General features: G+C 48.7%; 1 protein-coding gene across 3 annotated transcripts in view; it reads right to left on the reverse strand.

The window, feature by feature from the left end:
* SLIT3 (slit guidance ligand 3) overlaps positions 1 to 22,284 on the reverse strand; it is a 610,825-nt gene that overhangs the window by 44,243 nt on the left and 544,298 nt on the right. For all 3 annotated transcript variants that reach the window (XM_064480085.1, XM_031438258.2, XM_064480086.1), the window contains exons 21-24: positions 12,599 to 12,667; positions 11,045 to 11,116; positions 10,202 to 10,273; positions 725 to 796 (exon numbers count right to left, since the gene is read on the reverse strand). In XM_064480085.1, coding sequence (XP_064336155.1) covers positions 725 to 796; positions 10,202 to 10,273; positions 11,045 to 11,116; positions 12,599 to 12,667 — 285 coding nt within the window. The remainder of the gene's footprint in view (positions 1 to 724; positions 797 to 10,201; positions 10,274 to 11,044; positions 11,117 to 12,598; positions 12,668 to 22,284) is intronic.

The following is a 22,284-nucleotide window of genomic DNA, read 5'->3' on the forward strand; positions in this document are numbered from 1 at the left end:
CTATTTTTTTTAATGAAAGGACTGGAGATTGAACCCAGGACCTCGTGCATGCTAAGCACACGCTCTACCACTGAGCTATGCCCTCCCAACGTGTCTATTTTTTGGATGTCTCACCATCTGTGAACATAATATATCACTGTTGTAGTATATGTGCATAATACAAAAATAACTTAATACACACAGAGGAGGTATGCAAAGAGAAACATTTTCCCTGGCGGAGGTGTAGTTTTGTGGGCCTCAGTCTCCCATGTGTAAATGGGAAGGGACTACCTGATGCCACGTGCAGGAAGAGTATGTGCTCTGGCATCAGGCAAACCTGGCTTTGAACCAGGTCTCTGCCACCAACTAGTTGTGCCACCCCTGGACCAATTCTTCAGCCTTTCTTAACTTCAGCTTCATCATGTCTAATAAGGGGATACCAATGCCTTCTTGCTGTAAGAAATAAGTGAGATAATTCATCTAAAGTGTTTGGCACATAGTAGGAGTTTTATGTTCATTCTTATTAGATATTTACATTGTTTACACAATTGAGGATGCCTCTGAAGGCATCTGAAGCAGAGAATACAAAATGTGTACAATGTGCACATGTTTTTGTAAATAAAACACACCCTGTGCATATGGAGAGAACTGTCCTGAGATGGGAGCAGTGACAGTGTTCTCCCTGGCATTGTAACGGTTTTCTGTTTTGAGCAGATGCACGCTGGGGAGAAACAGGGCTACTCACAGATGGGAGAGAGAGGTCAGGTCATTGAAGGAGCCTTCGGGGACGCTCGAGATGTCGTTGCCGTGGAGGGTTCTGAAGCAGAAACACAGATCAGAAGGTAACAGCTCTGAACTCACTACCCTCTCTTGGTGTCCCAGGCTGGCCCAGTCACCCCTCTGTGCACTCCGAGCCCTGCCACCAGCAGCCGGAGGGGGCGTCCCCTTCACGTCAGGGGCACGGATGTTTCCATGCCCAGCTCAGCAGCAGAGATGTCGGGTGTAGAGGGTTTGGGAAAGACAAAGATGGGCTTTTGAATTAGACGGATTTGGGATGGAATCAGCAACCAGCCCCTTTCAGCCGGGGAACACTGCGTAAGTCACTTTCCTTCTTGGGCCTCCATTTTTGCACCTGAAACAGAGACAGCTGGCTACCTAACGGAGGCATTGTGTTTTCAGAGGTAATGTGAAGAACTGTGTTTGAGACCGTAAGTTCCAGAGCTGTGCTGTGCTGCGTGCATTCAGACCCCGACTCTGTCGCTTACCAGCTGTGTGACTGCGGGCTGAGTTACTTACCCTCTCTGGGCCTTGGTTTCCTATTGTAAAATGGGAATGGAAGTAAAAGGATTTGCCACAGCAGCTGGTTGTGGGTACATCAGTCCATGTGGAGCCTGGCATTCTCTGAGCACTAAATGGTTACCCATTATTAATATTCACAAAAGGATCTTGAAGAATGTCTGGTACAGATCAAGAAACTGGTTCTCTCCATATCCACCTGGAGAGATTTTAAGGGGGTGGAGAAATGCTATCAATCCCAGTTCAGGTGACAGAGGGAGATTCCCTGGAGCCGGGCTCTCATCTTGAGGGGCAGAGCTGGCATCAGCTACACATCTGTGTGGGTCTCTAGCTTGTGTGCATTTTCTGACAGTACGTCTGAGGGGCCAGCAACCTGCCTGGCATTAATCACACCTCTCTTCACTCTGCGGGGGAGTAGCTGGGAGCTACTGTCACCTGCAGAGTGGTGGCACATACTGAACTTTCAATAAATGCCTGGAGAACAGGTCTGTGAAAAAAATTGAAGGAACATGGCTCTACTGCTCAAGTAACATGAGCAAATCCACAATTCATGGGTTGTTCCCTCCGTGGACGGATGAATCATGCACGGCCCACCAAAGGATCCCCAAACTGATGACTCACTTTGGATCTGGCCCGTGAAACGCAAGGTGGGTGACAGTGGCAGAAACTCAACGGTTTCCTTAGTGCCTCTGGGCACCGTCCCCTGGGCTGCGAAGGGAGCCCTAGTTAAAACAAAGAGGTGATGAACGTTGACCATGGAAGTGTAAACAGGATGATAACTTATGAATCTGCTCTTCTGTTTTCCTTTTAGCTGAGGCTGGCCTGCCCTGGGTCTTCAGCTGACATAGAGACATGAGCTTAACTACACTTAATAACGAACAGGGCTGCTCAAGCTGGCTGAGCTTTGGCGCTAATACGTATGCAGATTTCTGAGCCCCATTCCCAGAGATTCGGATTCAGTAGGCCTGAGATGCTGCATGGCTAACACGCTCCCAGGTGATGCTGCGGTTCCTGGTCCTCTGGACCACGCTTAATTGTCTGCCTCATTACCATAAGCGCCTCCCCTTCCCCCTCTGCCCAGATCCCTGGTCTCCTTGAGGGGCAGGGTGAAAGCTGTCCGCAACACTTCAGCAGCCAGGAAATAGGATGAGGGTAACCAGTCCTCTGAAGAGTGTTCCTGGTAGCTCCTCACCATCCTGGGTAAGGGGCTGGAAGCACTTCTTAGCTCCTTCATCAGTACCATGTAGTCTCTCATTCATGTGGTTATTTATAAATCACACCGGCTCCCGCCTGCTATTAGCTTGGATGACTCCACGGCTGCTTGCTGTTTGGCAAACGCACCCAGCCCCACTGTTAATCATTTCCCAATGCAGCTCGGGCCCCTGGAGAGGCACAAAGCCCTAATATAAAAACACCAAATGACCCAGAGGCAGCTTTGGTGCCGTGACTCCTGCACGTCACACTCCCATTTATGATGAGCTGAGCCGCTGAGATCTCTCTCCACTGCAGAGTAATGGGGCTGTAATTTACTGGGACGATGCTAAAGAAACCTGCCCGCACTGCAGCTTCTTGCTCCTGGGCTGGCCCCCAAAGGACTCCTGAACGTCCAACCACCCTCCTAACGGATGCCAGGGAAGCGGGACAACTGTGCCCCCGCAGGAAGCACTAGGCACTGCCCCCTCTAACCTCGCCTTCTCCCGTACACCTCACTGCGGCCTGGGCCTGGCAGGCAACTCTGAACTCAGCATGACTCATCTTTAAGCGCCTGGGAAGCCTTTCTCCCCCCTGACTCTTTGGAGGTGTCAAAGCAGACCAGGGAATTTCAGGATGTAGCTGAGGGCATTATTAGAGCAACCGGAGGGCAAGATCACCCCCGTCCACGCTGGGTTGCCTATCCCCGGGTGCTCACAGTGTGCATGACAGATGGCAGGAATGTCCTTGTCCTAAATGTGGGGTGGGGGTGGGTGAATTCTCTTCTGAGCAAGCCAGGCCACTCCCGGGTGACCTGGGGGTTAACGTCTGGAGCCAGACAGCCTGCGTTCAAATCCCTGTTCTGATAATCCCTGTCTGTGTGACCTGAGACAACGGACTGATTCTTTCTGTGCCTCAGTCTTCTCATCTCTAAAATGGAGGAACTCTTAGTATCTCCTTGTGGTAGATACTTGTTTGGGGGTGTGCGTTGATCAACATCACTCTCCTCTTTTCTGTAGTGGTTCCTCCGTCTTCCACTGGGGACTCACCCCCTCCTCACTTCTCAGTCCAAGCGGTTTGGCCTCATGGGCAGAGCTATGGCCCAGGTCGGCCCAACCGGAGTCACAGCGATGGGGCTGAGGCTGAGTACGTGGCCTAAGCGGGCCAGCGAGGGGCACTTCTGGGGCTTTCTCTGGTAGGTTCATCTTGAGGGGTAGAGACTTATTTCTGACAGTACCACTGGAGTTCCTGCATCCAGCCCTAGAACCTAATGTTCTACTGAATTTTTCAGTTACCTGCATCAATAAATTCTCTTTTTCTGCCTGAGGTGGTTTGAACTGATTCACTTCCCCGTTAGTCAGGAAGGGATCTCATATACTGCTTGCTAAGCTGGTTGTAAGGATTTAAAGATACAATGCAAGTGGTTCAGCTGGAGCAGGACTCCATGCAGGGCCCGCACACGATGTTAGCGAGGGTTGTTGCAAGCACGGTCACGACTCCTTCCCCTCCATGTTCTTGGACGTATTTCGGGCCATTCCTCTCAAGGCATGACTCACCTAGAGTAGAAACCTTATGCAGAGGTATCATTTCAAAGGTAGCAGTGAGTCCCGTGTTGGGATTCCAGGACTGCCGCACATGGAGTTTCTGATGTATTCCCAGGGCACATGCCCTTCCTGACTTCTGGGCCTCTGTTGGGGAATTTATATCTCCTCTGCCTCTTTTCCCTCCATTTTTAAAAACTGAAGTATAGTCAGTTCACAACGTTGTGTCAACTTCTGGTGTACAGCATAATGTTTCAGTCATACGTATACACACCTAGATTACTTCTCATATTCTTTTTCATAACAGGTTACAAGATACTGAATATAGTTCCCTGTGCTATACGGCAGAAACTTGCTGTTTACCTATATATAGTACTTATTATCTACAAATCTTGAACTCCCAGTTCATCCTTCCCCACCCCCTCCCCCATAAGTTTGTTTTCCATGTTTGTGAGTCTGTTTCTGTTTTGTAAAAACGTTCATTTGTGTCCTTTTTTTAAGATTCCACATGTAAGTGATATCATATGGTATTTTTCTCTTTCTGGCTTACTTCATTTAGAATAATGATCTCCAGGTCCATCTATGTTGCTGCAAATGGTATTACTTCATTCCTTTTTATGGATAAGTAGTATTCCATTGTGTATGTGTATATACATGTATATATACACATACATATAGATACATACCACAACTTTATCTACTCATCTGTAGATGGACATTTAGGCTGTTTCCATGTCTTGGCTATTGTAAATAGCGCTGCTATGAACACTGGGGTGCATGTGTCTTTTCAAATTATAATTCCCTCTGGATATATGCCCAGGAGTGGGATTGCTGGATCATATGGTAAGTCTATTTTTAGTTTTTTGAGGAATCTCCATACTGTTTTCCATAATGGCTGCACCGAACTGCATTCCTACCAGCAGTGTAGGAGGTTCCCTTTTCTCCACAGCCTCTCCAGCATGTAACCTTTGCAGACTTTGTAATGATGGCCATTCTGACCGTTGTGAGGTGATACCTCATTGCAGTTTTGATCTGCGTTTCTCTGATAATTAGTGATATCGAACATTTTTTCTTGTGCCTATTGGCCATTTGTATGCCTTCACTGGAGAATTGCTTATCTAGGTCTTCTGTCTATTTGGGGATTTGGGTTTTTTTTACTTAAAAAAATTTTAAGTAGTGGTTTCTTATTTATTTATTTGGGAGGTATTAGGCTTATTGGCTTATTTATTTATAACGGAGGCGCTGGGGACTGAACCCAGGACCGTACGCATGCTAGGCATGAGCTGTCATGCTGAGCTGTACCCTGCGCCCCTGGAATGTTCTTCACTCCTATCCCTATTTAGGTAATTTCCCCTGGCATCTCAGGCTAAGCTTTGGGAGCAGGAGTTAAGAGCAGTGGTTCTGAGAGCAAGTCTCGGCTTCAAATCTCAACTTTATTCTGTGCTGGTGGTGTCACCTTGGGAAAGCTACTCAATCTTGCCAAGCTTCTGCTTCCTCATCTAGGAAATGGGGATAATAGTGGGATATTCTTCCTAGAGTTGATGGGAATAGTGAATATGATGATGTCACTAAAGCATTCAGCCCAGTGTGCAGTGCATGGTCACGGCTGAATAAACGCGGTATCTATCTTTCAGGAAGTCTTTTTGATGGCCAACTCTGGGCTACGTCCTGACTTGTATTTCTGTGGCTCTTCCACAGATATGCCCCTGTATTGTGGTTGCCGACTTCCTTGTCTGTTTCCTTTTCCAGACCATGACCTCTCTGGAGCAGGAACTGTGCTTCATTCCCTCTTTCCGCCCCTAGTGTTTAGCGCAGCATTTAACTCACAGTAGGCATCTGGGAAAGGATGCATAAGTGAATGATCTTGAGGAAGTCATTCAACCTTTCTGAATCTATCTCCTTGTCTTAGACATGAGTGGTGTGGACAGAATAATTTCTAAGACTCACTCCTCATTTATAAAATTCAAAATTAAACTTTTTTTTTTTTTTGGAGGCACCAAAGGGTCAAACAAGGGCCATGATTTGAAGGTCACAAGGAGTCACCTTCTGGCTCACCAGAACTGTCTAATGTTCAACAGCTGGTCGAACATTATTTTGATGTATTTATGGGAGAGGGTCAGTTCTGCATCCTTCTGTTTTGCCATCTTGAAGCCCCCTCAGTCAAAAATGGAACGAGGTTGTCTGGGAAGGGAGGGAACGCGCTCTCGGTCTCTGAAGATCATCAGGCAAAGGGCAAATTGAGCCCTAGGCAGAGACATCATAGAGAGAATCCAGGCACTGGGTGAATAGTGAAGAACAGCCCCATGTGCATACACAGCATATTTCAGGGACTAGGAGCTGAAAATACAGAGGATGATGAATGATAATCTTGTGCATGTGCACAGGTCTTCTGTCTATTTGGGGATTTGGTTTTTTTTTACTTAAAAAAATTTTAAGTAGTGGTTTCTTATTTATTTATTTGGGAGGTCATGTGCACACTGAATCAGCCCTCCCAGTGCTAACTGATTCCAGGTGGCCCTCCTGTGGCTGGGGCTGCAGGGTGACAGTTGGGACCACACGCATATAAGGCATGTGGCTCAGTGTGGGGCAAAGATCAGGGAACACACAGATCCCTGGAGAAGGACTAGAATGTCCATGAGAATGTGCTCTTGCTGCTATTTTTAGATTAGGACTAAAGTAGGGAAAGCTTATTTTCACACAGTGTTTTGTGCTCAGAGCTCCTTGACCAAGGTCCTGTCTCTGAAATGTATTCATATCCACCTGCCAATACACACACACACGTGCGCGCACACACACTCTCTCTCTTAAATGTCTTTTTTCTTGCTTTCTGGAAGACTTGTTGGCCCTTGTCTATGGCTGAACCTTGAGGCTTATTCTCCTCCCTCACCCCAAACTGCCAGCATCCCTGGGTCTCTGACATTTTAATCAAATTAATGAAACTCTTCAGAATTGGCAAAAGACTATACAAATGTCCAAATGCAGTTACAGATGCTGCAATTTCTGATTTCAAAAATCATATTCTGAAAGAATGAAATAATGCCATTTGCAGCAACATGGATGGACCTAGAGATGATCAGACTAAGTGAAATTAAGTCAGGCAGAGAAAGACAACTATGACGTCACTTTTGTGTGGAATCTAAAAGAATGATACAAGGGATACAAAGCAGAAATAGACTCTCAGAAGAAACCTATGGTTACTAAAGGGGGAAAGGAGGGGAAGGGATAAATTTGCAGTTTGGGATTAACAGATACATACTACTATATATAAAATAAACACAAGGACCTATTGTACAGCACAGGGAACTACATTCACTATCTTGTAATAACCTATAATGGAAAAGAATCTGAAAAAGTATGTGTATATATATAAGTGTGTATGTGTGTGTGTGTATGTATGTATACACACACATATATATATAAAGCTGAATCACTTTGCTATACATCAGAAACACTGTAAATCAACCTATACCTCAATAAAAAAAATTTTTAAATCCTATTTTGTTTCTCAACCCCCCAAATTATACATGTTACTGGCTTCATTCATCTTCAACTTTGTTTTCACTTATTACAGAAACGACTATATTAACAGTTCGCTATCAGTGGGTCTTCTCATTTGCCCATGTCCCCTTACAGTCCTTCTCCATCGTCATCCATGTTCACAAGGTACAGCTGTAACATGTATACCGATCAGGGTTACTTCCCCACATCACGCTAAGTGGTAAACAGGTTCCCACACTGCTATCTAGTTTTCCTCTTTGCCTCTTTTAATAATTGCACTTCATCAACCGGTTGCCTCGTGCTTTCCTTGAACGCTTCCCCACTGTGGCACTGCTGGGTAATATTTAAAATTTAGGTTAAAAATAACAGTGCAACCAAGATCTTAATACAGAGAACTCTTCTCTCTCTCTCTTTTTTTTTTTTTTTTGGATTAGCCTGTAGTAAAAATTCCTAGATGTGCAATTACCAGGAGAAAGGATACAAATACCATAAAAGAAATGTAGGTCATAAACACTAAAATTTTTCCTGCATTGGCCCTTATGCAGAAAATGGTTGCTCCCCACTGAGGTAGATGGTTGGAATGAGGGCCTTTAAGATTCCCTTTTTATCTGCGAGATCCCATGATTCTAAAATGATGATGCGAAAAGCCTACTCGTGCTGAACTCAAGAAGCACGTGCAAGGGGTTTGCGTGCGGACTGCTGGCGAGCTGATGACAGCCGTGGATCCGCAGCAGGACCAGCAAGATGCTGAGGGAGGAGGAGTCCCCGGAGAGGGGGTGAGGGGCGCCCCACTGCTCTGGCAAACAGACAGATGGACAGGCAGACATTCTCTCCCTTTCTCCCTCTCACATGTGGAGCTGCCCCAACCAGAACTGCTCCAATTATGAACATATACACACAGATTCCATTAAAATGGCAGGTCCCACCCTCTGGCAGCAAACCTGTGCCCAGAACTGGAAGACTGGGACGGGAGACAACACGTTGGGATTGAGGTGGGGGGATGGTGGGAGGTGGAGGGGGGAGCGGGTCCAGCCCCAGCCAATGAGACGAGCCCGCTGTGCTCAATTTTAAGCAGGGAAATGGTTCTGCTGATGTCTCCATCCTCAGGCTCCCCAGAGAAGGTGGATGATAAATAAGTGGCAATAACAGATTGCACGCTGTCGGTGCAGGCACTTCTTTGCCCCCAGAGAATTGATTTTTAATAACAGCACAGATGACATGTGGCAGGAGTTGTCGCTGACACTGGTGTTTCGTGGGCCTCAATAAATCACATCAGCCTGGAGGCTCTGGAATGGACCCGCTCGTTGGGTGCTGTTTGCCCACTGTCACTGGGTCCTGGGAAGGATCCCGGGGTCTGCAACCTCCTGACTGCTGAATCTTGGGCCAGTTACTTGACCAGTCTCGGCCTCAGTTTTCCCATCTTTAAAATGGGCATAGTCCCCTCAACCTCAGAGCACTGTTGCAGAAAGTTGTATGAGGTAATGACCATGAAAAGCTCCATAAAATATGGTTATCACTCTTCTAGTAATAATGGGCCAGAAGGGTAAGAAGGTGATAGGTTTGGGGGCAGAGGATCTGGCATCCCTGTCCTCATGGGAGTATCATTCAAAAGGTTCTCCCTTGTCAACAAAATAGGTGCACGATGAGAAGGCACGAAAATCAGGTGGCAGTTGGGCCTAGGGTTAAGGGCGGCAGTAGGGCGCCACTCCTGCGCTTGCAAGTGCTGACGTGAGAAGAGTCGTAACAAATGAATATTTACACAGTGTCTGCCCATGAGGCAGAGCCACGCTAAGTGCTTTACATACAGTATCTCATTTAATCCTCATACGACCCTGTGAGGCGATCACCATCGTTATCATGGGTGATTTCACGGATGGGAAGACACACAGCTGGGGAGGGCAGAGCCGTGCCTGGAAAGCAGGGGACTCCGTGGCCATCTGGTCTTTGCTCAGAGCTCATCTGCCTCAGTTGGCCATCCGCTACCCATGTGCAGGCCAGGGCCGTGTAGGTGTCTTAAGGTGAAAAGTTGTAAGGGAGCTGGCATGAAGGCTGCAGACTGCAGATCCCTGTTCAAAGGGGTGGGACTGCCCAGCCCTGCAGGAAGGCAGAGGGAAACCCTGGGACAGCCAGTTCTCTCCATTTTCCAAGACAGTGTAGAAATGAGGGCTTATATGAGAAACCTCCTGATATTTAAATGCTGGCCACTTATTAAAACTCTCAAGATCCTCTCTGGGTCAACTCAGTTGCTAACGGAGTGCTGTCTGTGCGCTGGCCCTGGGCTTCCAGCTTGTGCTCGCTGATCCACGAGCTTGGTCTCCCTGCAGAGGTTCACAGCGTTTACATCGCCCCTCTGAAGCCAGGGGGACCAACTGTGAAACAACGATCGTCAGTATACCGGAGCTGTGTAACTGCACATCCTAACCCCCACAGGGAGGTGGTGCTAGGGATCCCATTTTGCACATAAAGAGGAAGAAACTCAGAGGGGTTAGGGACGTGCTTCAGGTTCCACAGGAGGTGGTGGGCTGGAACCGGGAACGGCTGGCTCTTAAGCATTCGCGCTCTCTGCCAGATTGAGCAAATTCAGAGAGCTGGGTGGGGAGGTTCGGGTGGGGGCAGAGTGCGCTGTGAGCCAAGGAGAGCGGGGACCAGGAGTGCTCAGCCCCGCCCGCTGTTCCCCGTGCACAAGGGGTACTCACAGCACGCGGAGGGACCGCAGCCCGTAGAAGGAGTGGACGGGGATGCAGCGCAGCTGGTTGTAGCTCAGGATCCTGCGGAAGAGGACACACAGGCTCTGTTGGCCCTTCCTGTTCTCAGTGCTGATGCATCCGTTGTCCACACCGTGGACCAGCCAAAGCAAACGGTTCCTCTACCTCCCCAGTGTTAATACACTGACAAAAATCAGCCTACCGACCAAAAGGAGAGAAACATCCCCCACAGCTCCAGGAAGCTCACTGGCTTCATTTCCCAGTTTGCTCCTAGGTCTCCTAGCAGGCTGGCTCCCTAACCAGCTTTGCCATCACCTCCGTCTATTGTCCAATGGTGAGTGCTTACAGCCTGCAGAGCTAATGGGAAATAAATGGGTCCGAGCAAAATACAACTGTGTGGGGAAACCCTCCACTGGGAAAGAAAGTTCACAAATCACAGGAGGTTTTCCACAGAGGAACTTCTTCAGCAGTAATTACTAGGTGCCGACTTCTCTCTAACCACCCAGACAGTGACGTTCTGACCTACTTTATTTTCCTTCTGATGACTAAGGCCTGCCCTGTGCTGGGTCAGCCACAGCCCTGAGGATCACTACGGCAGAGAATGTAAGCCTGAGGGGACAAGGGAAGGATGGCCACAGGCCACTTAGTGCCAGGCCCATGGGTTTTTTGTTTGTTTTTTTGGGGGGGAGGTAATTGGGTTTTTATTTATTTATTTATCATGGAGGTACTGGGGATTGAAGCCAGGACCTTGCGCATGCTAAACACATACTCTGCCACTGGGTTACACCCTCCCTACTCAGGCTCATATTAAACACAACACCACACTGTACTCACAGGGTGGAGAGGTGAGACATGTTGCTGAAGGTGTAGTTGGTCAGCACGCCAATGCTGTTGTTGCTCAGGTCACTAGGAAAAGTAAGCAGAAGGGTCACTCTGTACCGTTAGTTGCATCCAAAGGAGGTCATCCCCAACTTTCACACATGCATGCATGCCTGCTATCCATCCATCAATCTGCCTACCCATCCATTCATCCGCCCATCGATCCATCCATCCATCCATCCATCCACTCATCTGCCCATTCATCCATGTATTTGTCCATCTGTCCACCCATCCACCCATATGTTGGTCCATCTAACCATCTGTCCACCCACCTGTCCTCTGTCCATCTGCCTATTCATCCATCCATCCACTCACCCATCTATTCACTGACCCACTCATTAGTCCAAATGTTCATTTTTTAGTTGAAGATTTATTCAATCATTCAAATACTTGTGTTTCATTCATTCATCCACTTATTCAGCTATTCAATCAATGATGTCTATCCATACATTTTATTCTACCAGCAAAACATAACACATAAGGTAACAATTCCTCCTTGTTCTAGTGCTTTTTCTCCCTGATCAATTCTTCCTCTCCCAGTCCCTCCACCTTCCCTCTCGTCTAGCATTCATTTATTCCATCTTCTCAGATTCTCTCCTAGGGAGAATGAGGCTGGTGGGAGAGTGGTCCTCTGCCAACGGCAACCTCCAGTTTCTCCCAGAGCAGTGGCTCTCAACACTAGCTGTACACTAGCATCACCTGAGGAGCTCTATGTCCTCCAAAGCCTGGGTTTCATGCCCAGATATTCTGATTTAATAGGTCTAGGATGGGCCTGAGCATCAGTATTTAAAATAAAACCCAGCTGAGATGATTTCTATAATCAGCTGAAGCTGAGGGCCATTGCTCCAGGGCTCCCTGCCCCCTAAGCAGACAGGGCATCTTTAAACTACCACTTGCTCAAGGGTCCGGGGTGATCTACTGGCAAGATGGTGAGGCTGTTGAGGGATGAAGCTCAGGGGACGCCTCGCTTCCTACACCCCCTGCCCCTAGGCCCAGCATTTCTACTCATTCAGGAGTTTCCGTGGGTTTGGGCAGACTTGGAGCCAGTAGCAGCTCCCACCTGAAGGAACCTCAATTTGAACCATCTCCTTAGAACACTTTTGAGTAACTAAAGGAGGAGGAAGAAGAAATGCTCATTAGTGCTTTTAGCAAACACATGGGCAGCTGCAGCTTGCAAGAAACTGAAGACTGAGGGGTCTCAAGAATTTAACTGGGAGCCTGGAAGCTCAGAGGCTCTAAGCCAAGGAGGAAGGTGGTGCAGGTGGCCAACGGTGCCAGGATCTGGGTACTTCTGCACGAAGTTCTCACTGGGTAAGACCTGGCACATCCGGCTGGTCCGTTCTTCCCGGCTGCCTCTTGCTGCTCCATCCAGGAAGAAAAGTGCAGGAGTGCCGCAAAGCCTGCCCCGCCGCCCTCCCCACCCTCCCCACCCTCCCCACCCTCCGCATCAGTTTCCTGAGCTCCCCCAGGAGAGAAAACTACATGTCGCACTGAGGCTGGGCTCCTTACATGAGTGTCAGGTGTCGGAGAGTGGACAGCTCCCTGGGCACGGCTGTTAAGTGGTTTCCTTCCAGGTACCTGAAAGAGAGATGCATAGTCATGCCGGGGAGAGAGATGCCGGACACACTGCCATCTTGTCGAGATGCCTCCCCTGACTTCCCAGGCTGGTCCCCTGTTTTATTCTCTCCTAGCTCTTTTTTTTTTCCCCACTTCAAAGCACATACTACATGTGTTATTTAATATTCATTTGTGTGATTGTTCAACTAACGACACCTTTTCCAACGGGGCTGCTAAGCTCCATGCTGGCAGAAGCCCAGGGATGGAGCCCACCAAGACTGTGTACAGAGTGGCACCCAGCAGGTGTTCACTAAGTTATCAGTTGCATAAAGGAAGCACTCACTTTGTACCTGGTCCTCACGATACACTTATGTGGCAGAGAGTCACAGTTGAGAAAACAGAAATTCAGAGATGTTAACACATTTGCCCAAGGTCACACAGCGAGCAAGTGGCTGAGATAGGACTCAAACCCAGGTCTCTCTGACTGCAGTCTTACCACAGTTCCATATGGCCTCTACTTAGCTGCCAGAGGGTGCAGAGAGCTGAGCCGTGACTCATCTTAACCCCGATTCAGTGCTGAGTATCTCTGATGTGCATCCGGAAGCGCAGACACAGGGGCATGTTTCTGGATCCCTGTGCTGTGGCTCCCAGCACGTACGGAAGGCGAAGGGGTTCAGAACGAGGGCAGACCAACAGAAGGGGACTCCTGGATGGGCCAAGGCTGAGCCTAGACCAGCCTGGAATTGGGGTGGCTGCACTTCAGACACTTGTGTGTGGCTGAAGACAGAAGGAAGTTTTGTTTTGATCATGAATTACAAAGGTTATTACTACCCTCAAGAGGGGACACGGGGCAATTCACTCACTCCCACCCTTGCTGTAAACGCCTTTCCCTGGGCTTCCTGTTGCTCTCCGGACGAAACAGCAAAACCTTTAAGATGGCTTATAATGCCTGCTCTGATCCCCTGGGTGAGGCTCCCTTGATATAAAGCTCAGTTTCCTCTCTCATAACAGCCAACATCGAGCTCGGCTGTTCGTTGGCACCGTGCCTGCCTTAGGCTCCGTGAAGGCAGATCCTAGGTCTACCATCTTTTAGCGCAGGGCTTCTCAAGCTGTAATATCTACATGAATCAGCTGGGATCTTGCTAAAACTCAGATTCTGATACAGCAGATCTGCCGCCAGGTTGGAGAGCCTGCATCTCTGATAGGCTCCCGGGAAACAGTGGAGGGTCCTGATCTGCAGGCCACGTGCTGCAGAAGGAGGTGCTAGTGCCCAGCCTGGCCTCCAGGAGACCCAGCACAGAGTGATTGAATGGAACGAAATGGGTTAAAATACGATATGGCTAAGTCTGTCAGTGACCAAACCAGGCTTAGCCTAAAGGACAAGTTCAACTGAGTATTACTTAAATGAAGGCCAAGTGACTTTATTCCCTTGGCTGGCCCTGAGGGAGCCTCATGGCACAGAACACTGGGCAGGACCCCACATGGTCTTTGGTTGCCCCAGCATGTTGGATTAATGTCCCTTTGGTCCTCAGGCTTTGTTGTGCATCTATTACGTGCTAAGAACTATGCTAGATGCTGGGGGAGATACAAAGATGAACCAGCCCCCATTTCTGCCTTCAGGGAGCTTGATCATCTGGCTTAACATTCAGCCACATACACATTTAAATCATGCCCTCAGGCAGAGGAGCTAAGAGAAATGAATTCACTGATGTATTCATTTATTCAGGCAGGAATATTTATTGGGCAAACGCAATGTGCCAAGTACCGTATATATTGGTGAATTAGGCAGGGATGGTGTCTACTTTCTGGTATTTAAGTATCTAACGGGTGTGTGGGAAGGAGGGATGGGGAGAGGGAGCAGGGGAATTAGAGGAGGGGAGAAAGAGAGAAGGAGGGAGAGAGAGAAGAGACACACATAAAGTCACGTAAATTATAAATTGTCACGTGTGCTTCGGAGGAAAGGAAGAAGGTGGTGTGATAGAGAGAGCCAAGGGCTTACTGCAGAAAGATGCAGCCAAGGAGGAGACGCAGCACAGGAGACTACAGCCTGAACTTGAACGGAAGAAGATCCAGGAGGCCAGAGTCTGGCGGGTGAGGGGAGGAGCGGGAGGCAGGGCAGATCACACTGTTACCAATTTATCCACCTGTCAGGATGGCTGTTACCAAACAGGCAAGAGCAACACGTGTCAGGGAGCGTGTGCAGAAAAGGGAGCCCTGGAGCACTGCTGGTGGGCCTGAGAATCGGTGCAGCCACTACGGAGAACAGTATGGAGATTCCTCAAAAAAATTAAAAATAGAACTACTGTATGATCCAGCAATTCCACTTCTGAATTTTTTCGAAGAAATAAATTCAAAGTGTTTATTCAAAGAAAATGAAAACACTAAATTTGAAAAGATATGTGAACCCCTAAGTTCACTGTGGCCAACAAGTTCACTTCTGGGTATTTATCTAAAGAAAATGAAAACATGTATTTGAAAGATATCTGCACGCCAATGTTCATAGCAGCCTTCTTTACAATAGCCCACATATGGAAGCAACCTAAGTGCCCATCAACAGGTGAATCCATACAGAAGATGCGGCACACAGCTACAATGAAATACTACTCAACCATAAAAAAGAATGAGATTCTGCCATTTGCAGCAACGTGCATGGATCTGAAAGGTATTATGTAAGCAAAGTAAGTCAGACAAAGAAAGACAAATATTGTATGATTGCACTTAAATGTGGAATCTAAAAACCAAAGCAAACAAAACAAAACAGAAACAAACTCACAGACACAGAGAACTGGTGGTTGCCAGAGGGGAGGGGAGCCAGGGGATGGAAGAAATAGGTGAAGATGATTAAGAGGTACAAATTTTTAGCTATAAAATTAATAAATCACAGGGAGGGAATGTACAACATAAGGAATATAGTCAATAGTACTGTAATTGGTCTTATTGGGCAATCATTTCATAATGTATAAAAATATTGAATCACTATGGTGTACACCTGAAGCTAACATATTATATATTAACTGTAACTCAATAAAAAACCCCAACCCCCTCTAAAAACCAAAATGCAAGGAGAGGCCATGACTGCAGACAGGTGCAGGGGCTGGTGTTTCCAAGAGCTCCCTGAAAACCTCTTTCCCAACATCACCTGTGGGGCACTCACGCTCTGTGTGGTCATTTGGCCCTGCCCCTCATCACTGAGGGGCTAGTGGTGGTGGGGAGGAGCAGGCATATGGGGGAGGCTTCCAGCTTTCTCTGCTAGCCAGGAAGGGTGTCGGGGGGGGGTGGTAGGGGTCTGTGCAGCTGAAGGGGGGCCACCGCCCACTGCCCTGCAGGAGGTGTTTTGTGGACGGCGTGGCACGCAGGGAAGCTGGGAGGCAGGAGCCGGATGAATGAGCAGGGCTGACGGGGAGATGCTGGTCCAGAGAGCACCTCTGCTGGAGGGAGACTAATTAACCCCGAGGGAGGGAGCGGCTTGAAGGAGCCTGGCCTCACACCGGCCGTGACCTCTCACTCTTCTGCTGCTCATTCTCTCACTCTTGTTTGTTTGCTTCAATTATTTAGCAAACCTGAGGCATCTAAGACAAGACCCGGAATAAGATGCCAAAACTCCAGGTCTCCTTGGCAAGCACACTGGAGGGTGGGCCCAGGGCGTGGGCTTGCCCTGTGGCTTGAGGTAAGTTACTGAACCTCACACACAACACAATGACAAGGACGACAGCAAAACCCAAACAAAACTCACCAGCACTAGCTGAGGTGTATATCCCAGTGCTTTGGGAGAGAGACTCCAGTCTGTTATCTCATTTAACTCTTTGGAGTTGAGGGGTGTATTTTGCTGGGTATTTTTGTCCATTTTATTGGCAAGAACACTGAGGCTCAGAGAGGTAAGCAGAAAAGCTCAGGACCCAGGATCTGAACTCAGATCTGCTGGACTCCAGGGCCCAAGAAGTCAGCCCTGGGCTATTTCATCTCACCACTTTGTGCCCCTTATTTTCACTCTTGGTCATCTCAGCCCAAGAGGACGTGCTCTGCTCTGTGTCACTGATTTGCTCCTTCGCCCCGACCAGAATGTCAGCTGCACGAAGCAGGGGGTTTTGCGTGTTCTGTTTCCTGCTGCGTCCTAGGGCACTGTATAGTGCTCAGCTCGTAGCAGGGCCTCAGATCCTTGTTGAATGAATGAATGAATGAACGTGAAGAAAGGCCATTCACAGGACCCTGGATTAAAAACACAGAAACCTACAGTAGTCTCAAGGAGCGCCCTGGGCCTGGCCCAACTCCACCTGCAGGGCAGGCCATGCTCCACAAATGCACCCATTTGCTGAGCAGTTGAATAAATGACCACTGGGATGCAGGGATGCTGACGGCATCCTCACTTGACACAGGGATGTTCAGGACCCTGGAGGATGGACGACACGACCCAGATGATCCTGGAGCTCAGCATGCCAGTTCCCCCGGGTTCCAGCCTGGCTCCGGGCAGTGCTGTGCCAACCGCATCAGCCTCTGTCCCTGCTTAAATTCCTGCCCTGTCCTCCACTGCTTGTTGGAGAAGGGCCACCCGACTCTTGCCCAAACCCTGCCAAGCCTTTTGTGGTCTGTCCTGAATCAGTGAGGGTTCTCCAGAGAAACTGACCAACAGGGAATATGAGTATATTACACACACACACACACACACACACACACGTATGGAGACAGAGAGAAAGAATTTATTTTAAGGAAGGTCAGGCCAGCAGATTGGAAGCTCAAGCAGGATTTTTATGTTACAGTCTTGAGGCAGGATTCCACCTTCTCCAGGAAACCTGTTTTTTGTTCTTAAGGCTTTCAACGGACTTTACGAGGCCTGTCTCCACAGTAGGGAGGGTAACCTCCTTTACTTCAAAAGTTAACTGACTGTAGATGTTGACTGCATCTACAAAGTACCTTCATGGCAATATCTAGCCCGTGTTTGCTCAAACAACTGGGCACCAAAGCCTGGCTGAGTTGACTCATGAATTTTACCCTTGCAGTCTCGGCCTGCCTCTCTGGCTCTTCTTACACCAAACTCTCCCTCGATCTCTGGTTCCAACTCCACTGACCTTAACCCTCTGTGAACGCTCAGTGCCCCTCTTTAGGGGGGCAGGTCTTGGTACTGCTGGTCCCTCTTCTCCCTCCTTGTCTAGTTAACTCACCCAGACGCTCAGACCCCAGCTCAAGCACTGCTTCCCTGATGTCATCCCCCACACCCACCGGTGATGCCCTTCGTGTGACTGTGTGACGAATGGGGCAGAGCCACGCCTGTCTGGCTCACCACAGCATCCGGTACACTAGCTGGCAACAGCAGATGCTCAGGAAACATCACCTGTGTGATGAAAACCCCAGAACTCCCCAGGTGGAGCTGCAGTTGGCATGCAGAGCCAAGTGGGAGCGGCAAGGGAGCTGCTTTAAGTGCAGAGCATCCCTGGCGACCTGGCATCGCAGCTCAGAGGACGTGGAATCAAAAAGTTTCACTTCAGAAATGCAGATGCGGCTGTGTGGGAAAGCTCTCTTTGTAGGAAGCCCTTCATGAACACTCTGAACTCCAAAGCTGCCTGTAGCCTGCAGCCCAGGCCCCAGAGGGACCCTTTCAGAAGACTGCACTCTTGCCCTGCCAGCCTCAGAACTACCAGAGTACTTCTAGCGGGTCAACCTATGCGTTGATCTGCATTTAAATGCTCTGTTTCAGCCCCAGCACAAGCACACGAGGACACATCTGCCTAGCATGAAAATCCACACAGAGCTCTGTCGATTGAACGGTCCCCATTTCTGTTTCAAGCTTTGTGCTGCTGACAAGTGCCCCACAGAGAACTCTTGGAGCTACTGAATGGTGAAGGAGCAGGAGGGCCGCCACCTTCCAAAAGCCCTGACGCCAGGCCAGGATTCTAACAGGGGGCCTGGGATGATGTGTGGGCAGCTCAGGAGTCAGGCAGCCGAGAAGGCTCATATTCTGGCTCCACTAGTTAATAGCTGTGTGACCATGGGCAAGTTACTTACCCTCTCTGAGCTTGTGTCACCTCATCTTACAGTGCGGTTGCTAATAATTGCCACCTTGAAGCAATTATGAAGACTAGATGGGAGTCTCTGCGGAAAGCCCTGGAGCAGTGCCTGGCTCCAATAGTTTTGACTTGCTCAATAATGTTTGAACATACACATATGTATATACTTAACCTCTCTGAGCTTGCATCTCATCCATTTACACATGCGTATATGTTCATACGTATAGGGACACACCGAGACAAACAGATCTCTCTGGCCAACAATACATGATTACTCAGAGACAGATAATGATCCCATGGCTGTCTGCTCTCCAGAGTCTGCTTCCAGAGTAATATTTCTAAAATGAGAAACCGATCGTGTCACTTTGCTGCTTAAAATTCTTCCTCGGCTCTGCATTTCTCCTGGGATAAAAAGGCAGCCCTCACCACGGCCTACAAGCACTTATACATCCCCCTGCAAGTTTTCAGGACATGCCCTCCTCTCTGCCCTTCTGTTTGCTGCGTCTTATCGTCTTCTTGGTTTCATGACTTAGAGATCTTCCCACCTTGGGGTCTCCATAAAACACGTTCTTCCCACTCCTTCCCCGTTTTCCTCGGAAACACTATTCCATGTCCTATCTGAAATGCTTCATTTACTGGTTAGCTTTTGTATGGTCTTTCTCCCCAACCCCACATTTGGGACATTGGGGATCTTATCTGCCGTGTTAGCTGCTGTGTCCCCAGCTTCTGTGACAGGATCTGACACAATAAACTCAGTGAACACCTGCCTGAGTGAAGGGGGCTCGCTCAGTCCCTCCCACAGATGGCCCTCCCTGCCTGACAGCCTAGAAGTGTCCTCTGCCGAAGCCATCTGCTGAGGTCTTCTCAGGGCCAGGGCTCCTAAGTGCGGCTGCGCCCAGAGCCAGTCTGCTCTCCAAAGATGTGACCAGCTCCCTCCAGCTGGCTGCGGGCAATTTCTGTCCCTCTTCCGGAGCCAAATAAAGGCAAGGACGCAGTCAGTGCTGGTAGTTGCTCTAGAAAGTGCTCTGGGGAGCCTGCCCAGCACAGGAGGTCACAGAAAGCAGCAGCCTCTTCTTGGGCAGCAGCTGGCATTGCTGGGGAAGGTCCAGCTGTCAGGATGGACCCTGCTGGAATCACTGACAGGTCCCTACTGCATCCCAGCAGGGGGCTGCGTTTGCCTTCTCCCTGCTTGAATGCAGGCAGCAGGTTCCAAGGAGATGCAGAGCCACCTTCCACAAGTCCCCAACAACACAGGCCACGGGGCAGCGCGCACAGAGACCAGGGCCTCTGCCAAAGGGAGGGAGTTCAGTGGTGAGAGGATGGGCCTTGGGGTCAGACAGACCCAGGCTCATGCTGACGCTCTGCTTCTTGGCAATGTGATCTTAAGAGATTATTCAACCTTCCTGAGCCTCAGTTATCTCATCTGCAAAATGGCTACAATAATGGCTGCCTCGTAAGATTGTTGGGAGGAGTAAATGAGATCCCACATGAAACAATCTGGTGCAGCTCCCGGCACAGGAAATGCTGCATACATGGCGGCTGTGCTGGACTTCACGCCGTCAGGACATTTTCCCTTGCTTTCCTCAAGGCTGCGCTGGGCAGAACTTCCTGGACTCCTCCCTATCCCAGAGCATATCTGTCCAGGCCACTCATGTGTGCTTGTCCCCTACTGCGCTGCTCTGCCCTTTCTCTTGCACGCACATCTGTCACCCTAACTAGACTGGAGAGGCAGAGAAAGCTTCCTTTGATCTGCATGCTGTACCCCAGACTCCCATCCTCCAGCCCCTTGGAACTAACTAGTGCCGGGCCGGGTCTCACCCTCGCCTTCAATCATTGCATTCTTGTCATCACTTCCTGCTGCACTCACTCTCAAAGAGCTGGGCCCCAGCCCCGTGACCTCCGGGTCAAGCCCCATCCCCATCAGTGGAGTGTGTGTGTGTGTGTGTGTGTGTGTGTGTGTACATGCCCATCAGTGGTGTGTGTGTGTGTGTACATGCATGCCTGTACTGCCAGTCTGCTTCCCACGATGCCCTTAATTCACATTCCGACAGAACTTTCTTCCAACAGTGGTGCCTGCAGGGAGGTATGTCAAACTTCCCTTCTCCTCTCCTTGGGATATCGGTGGCAGGACATCAAATCCATGGTCATGGTCCTCAGACCCAAATCAGCATCGGTGCTTCCTGGAGATTGACCAGGGGTGGCCTGTGTGGGAACACTGTTCACCCGCACCGGAGTCTCATTCTCCTTTCCAGCACTCAGGAAGATGCAGGCTTGCAGATTTTGTTTCCAGACCCAGGAAGGTTTGATGTTAGTAAACATTCCCTTCAATGCAAGCAAACAGGTTTTGAGGTGTAATTTCTTCCAGAGTGGTAAGCTTGCATCTAAAAAGCTCATGGTATAGAATACTAGAACTTTCTGAAGCCAATGAGGCCCCCACCTTTGAACAGAGTATTCGTGTCAGTGACCTTGGGGGCTCAGATGTCCCACATCTGTTTCTGCTCTGCTTTTCATAAGACTTTGCAGGCTTGCTTTCAAATCAGGAATTCATGCTGACTTCTCGCGGGTGTCTCTGTGTATTATTTGCCTGACAGTGCGTAATGACTGGGTAGTTCTCAAGTGCTGTCCACAGACACCTGGGAGGGTCCTCCTTCAGGGGTCTATGAAGCTAAAACAATTTTTGCAATAAGATTAAAACCTTGTTCTCCTTTTGCACCATGTGAATCAAACTGCTGGTACCTCAGGGTGAGTCAAGGCAGTGACACCAAATGACCTGAGTGGTCACTAGATTCTACAGCTCCATGTGCTTGCAGGTAAAAAGGAAAAGCCAGTGTCACTTAAGAATGGACTCGATGACGCAGTAAAAAGTTACCAGTTGTATGATGCCTTGACCCTTGAGCACTCCACTTTTTAGTGCTGTGTGTGCATATAGCACCCCCACTGTGCAGGGTGTAGACTGGTTGTCCTGAGAAAAAGCACCTGTACAACTGAGTTACAAGCTGAACTAACCGGGTTTTTTTTTTTTTTTTTTTTTACAAAACACTATTTTTACTTAAAAGAATGACTTGCAAACAGGTTTTTCAGTGATGTGTATTTAGTAGACAATTTCTTGAAAATGAACGGAGTGAGCTCATCACTTCGAGAGAAACAGCTCACAGTATCCGTGGGAGATGATAAAAATTGAGCTTCCAAGTGAAAATTAAAATTTTAGACAACCTGTAACTGCCACACAGAGCCTCACAGCATCCCCTTACTTAAAAGACGTTTCTGATGAGATCAGTGGTGGTATTAACGGCTGTGGCAGATCTGATGCTGTATAATCCCATGTGCCAACCCTGGGAAGATCTGCACAACTGAGTGAACCAGTATTTCCCAAATGATGAGTGCATCCTGTTACAAGATTAAGCACAAGGGCAGGTCCTATTCAAAGTGCAAGGCGGGCCAGTGGATCTTAACGTAACAGAGCCCGAAGAACCCACTGACAGGTTCAGGGTCCACACTACAACCAGCCTTTAAGGAAGTGACCACTACGTGGTTTTGGTGTGTCATCAACGAAGATTATCCACAGTAATTTGAAAAAGCTATCAAAATTCTCCTTCTTTCCACCTACACATCTATGTGAAGCCAGATTTTTCCTTTTTA

The sequence above is a fragment of the Camelus dromedarius genome, chromosome 27 (genome assembly GCF_036321535.1).
Source record: "Camelus dromedarius isolate mCamDro1 chromosome 27, mCamDro1.pat, whole genome shotgun sequence".
Lineage (NCBI taxonomy): Eukaryota > Metazoa > Chordata > Mammalia > Artiodactyla > Camelidae > Camelus > Camelus dromedarius.